The sequence below is a fragment of the Acomys russatus genome, chromosome 28, assembly GCF_903995435.1.
Source record: "Acomys russatus chromosome 28, mAcoRus1.1, whole genome shotgun sequence".
NCBI classification, from domain to species: Eukaryota; Metazoa; Chordata; class Mammalia; order Rodentia; family Muridae; genus Acomys; species Acomys russatus.
Window position 1 is genome coordinate 11,398,870 of NC_067164.1, and position 12,100 is coordinate 11,410,969.

General features: G+C 35.2%; 1 protein-coding gene across 10 annotated transcripts in view; it reads right to left on the minus strand.

The window, feature by feature from the left end:
* Epha5 (EPH receptor A5) overlaps nucleotides 1–12,100 on the minus strand; it is a 314,017-nt gene that overhangs the window by 266,761 nt on the left and 35,156 nt on the right. For all 10 annotated transcript variants that reach the window (XM_051170231.1, XM_051170230.1, XM_051170228.1 and 7 more), the window contains exon 2: nucleotides 11,632–11,696. In XM_051170231.1, the coding sequence (XP_051026188.1) occupies nucleotides 11,632–11,696 (65 nt within the window). The remainder of the gene's footprint in view (nucleotides 1–11,631; nucleotides 11,697–12,100) is intronic.

Below are 12,100 nucleotides of genomic sequence, written 5' to 3' on the forward strand. Positions count from 1 at the left end.
CAGTGGCTTACTTATCCTGTAGTCATTGTAGAACCAGAACTTGATTCTGGCTTCGTATACTTAACTATTTCCATTCTAAGTACAGTGCTGCTTAGGCAATAAATATGTTCACAAGTTAGTAATTTTTATCAGACATAAAGATAAAATTGTAGCTGAACATATATTTTCATGAGTCCTATACTTCAAAACTATAATGAATATCAGTTGAAAGTTGTCTATTGTGATATATGTGAAGATTTGAGTCTTGCCTCTAATCGTAAACTTAGTGATTGTCTCTATAATTTAATAATCTTGTTCAATTAAATAAGATATTGTCAGCCCAGCTATGCTTAACACTAATAACACAACTGCCTCAGTTCAAGTTTTGATATAGTTTTAAGATAATACCTTTTTGTTTTGTTTTCCTGTGTAGCTTTGGCTGATCTGTACTAACTTTGTAGACCGAGCTGGTCTTGAACTCACACCGATCCACCTGCCTCTGCCTCCCAAGTCCTGTGATTAAAGGAGTGCGCCACCACTGCCTGGCTGATAATACCATTTTTAACTAAAGTATATAGGCTTTATTTTTTCTAGTTCAAGCATTCAGCACTTTGAAAATACTTAAATGTAAAAGTATCACCTAGCACTAAATGCATTTAATGTAAATGTATTTCTAAGACATAAAACAATGTTCTTGAGGTAAGGTGGGAACATGAATCTCTAGATGGAGGCAGTTCTCTCACTATGCACACAAATAATGAGCATCACCTCCAATATTTAAATAATTGTTATCGTGCTCACTGTGTAAAAGAGCTATGTTGATTCAGTTCAAGAAGTGCCCACCTTCTGGAATTTAATGAGAGATTTCATGTTGTATTACTTGTGCAGGCTTTTAAATATCACTAGCATTAAGATCGACACAGGCGAGAAAAGAGCTTTTCCAGAAATTTGCACAAAATGCTATTGGAAAAAAAAAATTACGTGAATCCCCTAGGATGCTATGGGAGAGACCTTTGCGAGCTGGGGGTGGGGTGTATTGGCATATAAGATCACAAAGACAACAATGGCTAGGCTCCAAGGGACAATGCCAAGCTGAGCAGTTTGGGCCATCATCATTTCTAGCATTAGCGTAAGCTAGAAGAGCAAAGAAAACGCAATGAATGGAGAAAGCCTCAAATCGTCATGTGAGAGAAGAGGTTTGAACATTCTCCCTTTCCTCTGCTGCTTTTAATGGAAATAACCAACAGGAATGCTGGATGATTACAGTGTATTTCTTCTCTGTGGGAGAGGGAGATTATGTACTCAGACCCATAAAGCATTTGCCTGCAAAATTAATTCAAATTGACTTGCATGGGAGCACTGTTATATGAATTTAAAACAGCTGAAGAATTTTTTTTTAAGGATCATGATAAAGAGCAATCAAACCATGTAGAAAAAATACCTACTGTTTGGGCCTTAGGGACTTCTGGGAAGCTCAAATTTATTTAACATTTTTATTAATGAAAGAGGAGATAAAAGTTAAAAAAAAAACACATTCACTTTAGGGAAATGAAACAAATAACAGTGAGAACAAGTCAATATTTTTTTACTTAAAAAAGGTGATTTAACTCTAGATTTTTTTATATGGACCATACCATTTAGTGCAGAAACATTTTGACAGACATAAAATTCCTCAAAATTACAAAATAAAGAAAAGGTAAATATTAATACTCAGTGTGAAACAAGTAGAGATTATAGTGGATAAAAACAGTTTAGTAAGAGTTAATGCATTACATAGAAACTCACATCAGAGATGAGGTAGGAGTAACATATTTAATTACTTGAAAATGACTCAAAACTTTGTTTTGTTTTGTTCTTCAAATTCTTACTCCTTGTCTGTAATAATTGGGCAAGAAAATTCAAAGAAAATATTATTTAGCAAAATTATGTGTTGGATATGAGGCCTAACAAATTATGGATATGGGATAGACACACATTGCACTCTTGAGGAAGTAAAATAGGGGAAGGTTTATATTGGATGGAGGAAAAGTTGCAAACTTGATCTGAAAAAGAGTAAAAGAGAGTCCCTCATGGGGATGCGCTTTCTTGAGGAGATTCTGTATAGATTCAGACTGAAAAGATGGAACTTTTTAGGTAGCCAGTTGCAGCTGAGCAAAGGAAAAGGCATTACCAGAAATTAATGTGGGTAAAATTCGTTTCTCAGCTTATTTGTGTGTTTCATTACAATGGGAGAAATGTGTGTGGTGATCTACTATATATGAAAAAAATGTGCATGATTCCGTATTGCCTTTAACCATATAATCAGTGATCTTCAAAGAACAAATAATACACATATATCACAATGCTGTTTTACAGGGCTGCATGTTGGTGTCAGCTAATTTCATCGGTCTGTTTGCATATATAAAATATCAAATTCAGCATTTGCCTCATAGGCAGAATAACTAAACCTGGACACCTTAAAGAACTCTCTTTATAATTGCTAAATTTCCACTTAGGAAACCTAAATGCAAAATCTTATGCCTTTTAAACTTCAGAATGTGGCTAATGATTATCTTGAATTCCTTAAATTATTTATCTTAATTACTTTACAGGATGGGTGTGGTTTCTGTCTTCCTAAACTATAATAAAGACTAAGCTACTTTGGACCAAGCAAATTCTTTACAACACTGGCATTTGCAGTATATTTTTAAAATATATTTTAAACATATTTTTAAAATATATATTTAATAGTCTTTTCCCCTTAGGATACTTTTCTATACTGTCCGTAAAGAGTTTTTCTGTATAAACCAATGAGATCCCATCTTGCACAGCTCTTCATTTGTATGATCCTTAGCATGTTCACTATGCTTCGTATGGAACTCAGCGTACACTGCTAGCTTTAACATGGTTCTGTAAACACACAGCCAAAATGGGGCCCTAGGAGAATTTACCATGATCAGGAGCAAAACAGAAGACCACAACAAAAATCATTCAGTTAAAGATTATCTTGATTCAAAAAAAAAACCCATGTAGGACAAAATAATTCTGATCACCAATCATTCTGCACAATCTGATTCTTCTCATTTTTAAAGGTGAATAATGATTATATGTCCCAGAGAATTCAGAAAATAGGACAGAGTGAAGCAAAACCAAGAAAAGATGTAAGTTCTTTTTAGTTCTTTCTCTCTAGGCACACCAAGCAAGACGACTTTCATTTAAAAACAAATACGATTTAATGCAATATCTACATTCTTCTTGAAACAAATGAGTAGTTATAAAATACCATATTGACTTCTAAATGCAGTGAAATAAAGCTAAAATAATCATGATGTTTATTCCTTTTGATGCTGAAAAGAAAATCTTGCAAAATAAAAACAGAATGTTCCGTGCAACTCTGAGACCATGCTCATGGGAGAACTGAGGTTTCCACAGCATGTGCTCCAGGAAGTCTTGAAAACCCTATAGGGAATGACTAATTCCACCAAGCAGAGGAGGCAGGTGTGTGCAGTGAGCATCTCCAAAAACAGGATGTGGAAAAAAAGAGTGATGGAGGAATACCAAAGACACAAGATTATAATCTGTTTTTCAGCAAACGTTCTGGCCATTAATTTTATCCTTGTGAGAATAAGTCTTGGAAACAGTTGCTAAAAATTTCCTGACAACAAATGTTTCCACCTATGCTAAGTCTGTATAGATTAATCAATGGCAAATGTTCCAGAAGGTGACTGAGGTGGCTGAAATGTAATTAAAGTAAACTACAGCTTCATTAAGTGAAAAGACAAGCTAGTGAAGTTATGAACGTGGCTTTGTCGTTCAAGCACAGGAGGAGGGGCAGAGGGAAGCCTCAACATTCCGAGTGACTCATCTATGCTTTCAAGGCCTCCGTGTTATGAGAATTTGGGGTGTTGAATGGGCTCAGTAGCACCAACCACTTAATTTTTATTAAGTTTCTTTCCTCATCTACAAAACAAAGTACTAAGTGCATCTCTGTACACTTCCCTGGGTGAATTATAATGTCTGTTACACATTCATGTGCTGAAGACATAGTTTTTCACAGTCCTTCTGAATTCAAAAGAGAAATGAAAATGCATGTGCAAAATACAAAAACCACAAACTGTTTTTTAAGAGACTTGCATTTCTGGTATGTCTGTGATACCTCTGAACAACTATATAAAGAAAAGACAGGGCTAGAAAATATTTTATTTAACCACTCTTTAAAAAAATCTCACTTTCTATCATAATGCTCTAATTGTAGGTTTCTAGGACCCTCTGGATCCTTCTACTTTGCCATTCTCCCATGCTTCTTTCATCTAGAGTCCCAATAGGATGTCCTCTCCTCTGTCCCAGGGGTCCTGCTCAAACTAAGGCACCAGCCAAGGACAATACAGGCGGTAAACTTTAAACCCCTACCCAGATCTAGCCAATGGTCAGAACAGTCTCCACAGTTGAGTGGAGAGTGGGATATGACTTTCTCATGTACTCTGGTGCCTCACATTTGACCATGTCCCCTGGAGGGGGAGACCTGGTGGCACTCAGAGGAAGGACAACAGGCTACCAAGAAGAGACTTGATACCCTATGAGCATATACAGGGTGAGGTAATCCCCCTCAGAAACAGTCATAGGGGAGGGGAATAATGGGAAAATGGGAGGGAGGGAAGAATGGGAGGACACAAGGGATGGGATAACCATTGAGATGTAACAAGAATAAATTAATAATAAAAAATTTTTTTAAAAATCTCACTTTCAAAACCCTGCAGCTCCAGAATGACTTGAACTCTTTTGTTCCCTGTTCTGTCAGATAAGCCTGCAAGTGTGAATCGTATTTAGTACCCAGTGAATGATGAATTAATAAGCACAAAAAAGTTGCAAAAATGTTGTTGTGGCTTGGTATCTCAAGGTATGCCTAGAATCATACAGGAGAAAAAAAAAAGGAAGGGGGATGTTTATGTGGGTGGTAGAGACTGCAATGCTTTTTGATAATTTGTGATAATTGAAAGAAATCATAAAAGAAATGTCTAGAAGGAAAGGGAAGAGAGTTAATATTGCTAACCTGGAAGACACACAGATGCAGACACACACAAACACAGAGAGACAGACAGACAGACAGACAGACAGACAGACAGACAGACAGAGAAAGATGGAGGGGCATGGGTTATAAGATATACCACAGTTAAATATACCTGCTGAAATCTAATGACCTGTTCTAACTAAGGTAATGGGCTAGAACTCGTTAGCATGTAACAACATAGAGTTTTGAAAAATTGTCTTTCTTAGAACAGAAGGAAATGGTAAAATTTATACATGTATGATTGTCACCTGTTTCAGTTTTGCAGAAGGACAGAAGAAAGTAAGTCACACAGGACAAAATGTGCTCAGTTTTTAAAGACAGTCTTCTCTATTATGCCAGCACCTGCTGGGGTCATCGAATACCTCTGGCTTTAGCTTTTTGAACCACATGAATCAACAGAGACTAGACATTCAGCTAGTCTAAATATATGTATCTACTGAGTTAAGGATGGAGGTTTGTCTCCACTTCCAGCCTTAGCTTAGACTCATGCAGGCCCTGTACACACTGCCACAATATCTGTGAGTTCATATATGCATCAGTTCTGTTGTATCTAGAAGGCTTTGTTTTCTTAGTGTCTTCCATTCCCACCAATTCTTACTTTTTGTTCTCTCCTTTTCTGCAGAATTTTCTGCAGAGATTGCTGGAGACCACCCATTCAGGACAGAGGGTTCCAGTGGCCCTCACTCTGCACATTGTTTAGTTGTGGGTTTCTGTATTTAATCCCCTCTACTGAAGAAGGAGCGTCTCTGACAATGCTCATAGCTTTTTTAAATGAATGTTTGGGATCTAAGTTCAGGTCCTCATAATTAAATAGGAAGCCATTCGATGACTGAGATATATCCCAACTTCATATAAAAACCTCATATATGTGAAACAAAAATTTGAAGTTCCTCTAGGTGCCAGCATAAAAGTATGCACGCCCCTGTGTGGTCCCCTAGGTTCCGGTATAAATATGTACTTATACTGGAATGCAGTCATGTACCACAGAACCAGTCAATGAAGGCCTGCAAATATGGCTACGGTCCATAAGACTAAGTTGTCCAGTAGCATTTGATCCATCTCAGTTTTAGACTGCATTTCTGTTATCAAGGGATATATCACGGTGTTATATCAAACCACAAAATTGTGCCATAATAAACATTCTGATATCAATTATGGCTCCTTAAAATACATTTGTACACTTGAGGAAAAACATAATTTATCACTTTTTATGTTTCTATCAAAGTGAAACAGGGAAGATGAAAGACAGAGTTTGAGAGACACTAGTATAGTTCCCTCTTTTTAAAAACTGCTCTCTGTTTTTATAACCTATCTTTTAGGTATTTTCACTAGTAAAATATTTCTGATAATTTATATTCTTTCAGTGTCTATTTAACCACGGAAAGTGCTAATGTCACCTTACTAAATTTACTTTTGCTGGGTATATATTTCTGGCTTGAGTGTTTTTCTTAGCATTTAAATAAAATGAGGGTTAACTCTGCAATCATGATTTTAATGAATTAACAATGTTAACAGTACTGAATACTTCTTATACATGGTGAGATGTTTCTTAAATGATGCCTTCACAATGTTCATTCATTGGTTTTTATAATTTAATTATATCTGTGTATATCTTGGAGTTGGTTTTATTTATGTTTGTTGCTTTATCAAATTTGAGAATTTTTTTGTGTTATGTGTTGATAATACACTGCTGTCTTTTGTATCCTTTTTAGTTGTTTGAAACTAGGCATTTTAAACATAATGTTGGCACTTGGCAATGGTGATTGTTCCCACACTCCAGGATCTGTGGCTTACTTGTATATTCACGATCCTCAGCTAATTCAGAAAACAGTATATTTTCCTATCTGTCTACGCCTGTGATTGTTTAGTTTAATGCCAGATAATACGTGACAGATTTAAAAGCCAAAAAAGAAAAATCCTTCCTAAACATTTAGTATTCTCACCTTCACCAAGTGACTGTGTGTGCCTGTTGACAGACTCATTCAACATTTATCTAAGCAATTGCCTTTGTTTTCCTTTTGTGCAAGGCTTTGAGGACACCCACAGGTGAAACAAATAATTCTCAGGTCTTAATGAATCCTGCCTAAATCCTTGGCCAGTGCACAGTCCTCCTCTGAAGCAAGCTATTCTAGTATCTGAGAAGTTTTACTAGATGGCTATTTTAGTGCTTATACCAAAATTTACCTACAATTTAGTAGATATTTGCCTATCTTTCTAAAACTTATCCGTCTGGAAAGAAATATTGGATGAAGAGATTTAAAGTCATACCAAAATAACATCATGGTACTTGACAGTCTTCTCGGAACTCAACAGACATCAAATAGCGCCAGTTCTTTGCAACTGGGAATATGAACAATTTCCTATCCTGTGCTGATTTGTATGTGCCTATCCAACTGGTACTTCTCACTCTGCTGGCTGGCTTGAGGTTTTTCAGGGGTTTTTTGGAGATCAACAGGTAGAAAAAACATAGGACACAATCATTCTCTTATTACAAAATTGAGTGGTTTTGTTTTCTTGAGTAAATGCTCTTCAGGTTAATGACAAAGACTTTAAAAACAGAGGGGAGGACATCCTATTGGGACTCTAAATGAGAGAAGCATGGGAGAATAGCAAAGTAGAAGGATCCAGAGGGTCCTAGAAACCTACAAGTAGAACATTATGATAGGCAGATTTAGGCCCAGGATTCCCACGCAAACTAAGGCACCAGCCAAGGACAATACAGGCGGTAAACTTTAAACCCCTACCCAGATCTAGCCAATGGTCAGAACAGTCTCCACAGTTGAGTGGAGAGTGGGATATGACTTTCTCACGTACTCTGATGCCTCACATTTGACCATGTCCCCTGGAAGGGGGAGACCCGGTGGCACTCAGAGGAAGAACAGGCAGGTTGCCAAGAAGAGACTTGATACCCTATGAGCATATACAGTGGGAGGTAATCCCCCTCAGAAACAGTCATATGGGAGGGGAATAAGGGGAAAATGGGAGGGAGGGAATAATGGGAGGATACAAGGGATGGGATAAACATTGAGATGTAACAAGAATAAACTAATAAAATAATTTAAAAAATAAATTATAATAAAAATATGTAAAAAAACATAGACTCTGACAGTCATTTCCTTTATCGTTATGATTTTCATAGAGGAGGAAATTATTAGAGTTCCATATTCTATGACTTTTTGTTGACATATTCCAGTGGCTTACATTTTACACAGTATGGTGCCGATTATATAATTATAAATTACACAATCTATTTAGATTATATTTAAAAACATATACAGTTCATCCTATAGTCATTTAAAACTTGAACACTCACTTTCTTTAAAATAATAACCATGCAGGGACTGGAGCTAGACCTCCTGCACAGCTGTAGCTGATGGACAGCTCAGGCTTTATGTGGTTCCACTAATAAGGAGAGCTGGGTCTGTCCCTGACATGGACTCTGTTGCCAGCTTTTAACCACTTCCCCCTGGCTGGATTGCGTTTCCAGGCTATAGGACAAGAGGAGACCCCTTTTTCTGAGGAATAATGGAGAAGGGATGGGGGAAGAAGTAAGGACAGTTGGACTGGGAGGAGAGGAGTGACGGGGCTATGACTAAGATGTAAGATAAAATAAATAAATAAATAAATAAATAAATAAATACATGCTTTATTAAAACCTAGAGATGACTTAAGATCCATCTGCAAGACCAACAGAGCCAACTAACAAGGGCCCAGAGGGGTCTGTGGAGTCTGAAGCACCAAGCAAGAACCATGCATGGATTGAACCTAGGTCCTCTACATAGATGTAACTGGTGGGTAGCTCAGGCTTCATGTGGCTCTACTAGTGAGGGAACAGGGTACTATCTGTGACATGGACTATGTTGCCTGTTTTTTGATCAGTTCCCTCTGACAGAACTGCCTTGCCAGACCACAGGGAAAAGGAGACAATTCAGTCCTGATGTAACTTGATAAGCTGGGGAGGGGGGGGTTTCCTGTTATGAGGAATAGGGAAGGGGTGATTGGGAAAGGAGGGTGGAACTGGAAGGAGAGGAGGGAGGGAACTACAAACATGATATAAAGTGAATTAACTAATTAATTAATCAAATAAATAAAAATGTAAATCAGGATTTCACACATATATTTATCATGTAAACAAAAACTTCATTAATTTTCTTTAAATTATCTTCTGTCTTCAGTGTGTATAGTATGCAGGTTAGCAGTATCAAAGAAAATATGATGCATAAAAATATTATCACTCTCAAAGGAATACATGTTTTATAATCTAGAAATAAAACTAATATTATTACAATAACTAACTAAAAGAATAAACTAACATAATACTTTTTAATGTTAGTAAGAGCTTGGTCCTTATACAGAGACTTTTGTTTTCTATACAGAAATGGTACAAGAAATTAAGCAGTACCTCCCAAAGTTTCCAAACACCTCCTAAAGTTTTCCAGTCATAGATAGGATCAACTGCAGCATCGTATTTATACTCACTCATATATATATGATTTAAACATTCTATTTTAATGAATTCTCAGTTTGAAAGTATAAAAGGGCAAACTAAATTGAAAGATAATAATATTTTCTGAGGGCTCTAAAATTCGACTTTAAGCTGCAGTTCCATCATATTTTCAAAAAAACATATAATACACTCATTAAATTCAACATTTGGGTTAAGTATAAAATTTCAAAGTATAACACAAACACAAGTACACAGACACATGGATAATAACAATTGTAAAACTTTACCAGAGTAAAGGGAACAATAAGAAATGAAGGTATAATTGACAGAATACATTCCATTATATTAATAGTTATTTTATTGGTCTCATACATCTTTTACTTTTGGATTCTAATATCAGAACATTATTGCTTTTTATATTGCATCTATAAGTGCAACTATAACATTAAAGACCAAAGTAATTTCAAGTTGCTGAACTGTCTGAAAGCAAACTGATATAAGTATATGTTAGCACACAATTAGAAATTGTAGCAATTAATACGGCGGCATACTTTACTTTCTTAAAAGTAACTTTCTTAGAAAAGGCTAGCTTGGTTTGCTTCATGTGGCTGTGATAAATGTTATGCCCTAGAGCATCATGGGAAGGAAAGAGTTTATTTCCTAGCATCTACTGATAACAGTCCTTGAGGAAAGTCAGGCAAGAATTAAAATAAGACCAGGGGCAAAGACCATGGATGAAGTTCCTCACTGCTTTATTCTGCATGGATGGCTCAGCTTGCTTTCTTATACCACCTAAAACTACCCTACTAACATGTGGCACAGCTTACAACAAGCTGTGTCCCTCCACAGTAAACCAATAAAAAAAAAAAAAAAAAAATCCCACAGACCACAAACATGTCCTCAGGCCTATCCGACTGAGGTTATTCCTCAATTGTGGTTTCTTCTTTTCAAATGACTCTAGTTTGTATCCAAATGACCAACCACAAGGACTAATTAACTCAACACAAAGACTAATTAATTCAACTGGTTTTATCATTAATTGAAAAATAATCATTGAAATATTTTGGATAATGCGTTTGCTAGCACAAGACATTTATATTACCTTACTTAAAGTTGGTTCCATCTCATTTAAAATATTTTGTATATATGACATTAAATTAACTGCTTACATGCATGGTAAAGTAAAACAAATTTATATATTTAAATACCATAAATTTAATTTTAAAACCAACATTTGAAAAGTTTGAAGTTTTTGTCAGGACCATTGAGTTTAATATTAGCTTGAAATATTTAAAATCTAAAACTCTTAATGTTATAGGTTAATAAAATTTAACACAATTAGAATTGTTTTATTATAACATTTTTGAAACATAGTCAAAATTTCAGAGTATCTTGATGACATTATAGAACAATATTTAATTTGGGCTTTCATTTTTTGATACATTCTTATGAATTTAATTAGGAAGCCAATCATGTGAGCTTTCTTAAATATCCAAATGTGTTACTATTGTTAACATAAATTCAGTAACAGATATCAAATGACATCTAATTTTCATCTCAAAGGTTTTACCTTAATATATGTCAACAAAATAATTTAATAAGATATTAATCACAAAATATTTTAATAAGATAATCTTTTCTGAAAAGGTTTCATTGAAAAAAAGTTCAAGATTTGGGATGAAACCTTTGAATGCTGATGAAACTAAGGACGAGACATGCTGCAATCTTGAATGGAACTTAATTGAATTTCTTGTAATTGTTTCAATTGTTTTTAAAATTAAAAAAAAGTTGATTTGATCTCTACATGCATTAATATACATACATTAACATTGTACACTGATGTCAATTATACTTCCTAAGTAATTTAACTGTGGTGGTGGCAAAGCACCACATTTCCTAGGTGCTGAACAAAAAATTTCTTTTGTGGAGAAAGACTAGAGGAAAACAATGTGTTTGATATTTAGTGACTGAAAATCCTACCTGTTGGTTAATTTTCTGTCATAACTCATTTGCGATTCCCCCATACCCTACCTGATAGAAGTGCCTCACCCCCTTCTCTGAACAAATATGTCCAATTGCATTACAATAAAACATGACCTTTGTAACATGAAAGCTGTGTGCTTAGGTTATGTTTTATGGAAACTTTAAAAGAACTTACCCCATTTTTTGGAAAAGCAACCCATCCGAGGTCCCCCATGACAGTGCGTGAATCCAATAAATTCACTAAAAAACAAAACAAAAGCAAAAAACAAAGTGAATACATCCCTACTATACCCACTTGAGTTGCGTACTCCTAATGTTACCAAGATTAGGTTATGTTTTCATTATGATGAATACAGGAGTTACGAAGTACTATTATAATGAAAGAGAACAGTTGTCTTGTAATATATAAATGGAGAATTATAACAAAAACATTTAAAGTATGTATAACACTAAATGTTATTGTTATGAAATAAAATAAAAAGTTCAAGCACAATTCAAAAGTATGTCATTAAAACAAACAATAAACTACTTAGAGTTACCAATAATTTGCAGCCTTAAAATTGCAGTTAAGCTGTTATAAATTGCCAAATAATTGCATTAAATAAAAATAAACTTTTCATAAGCATATTTAACATTTTTATGAC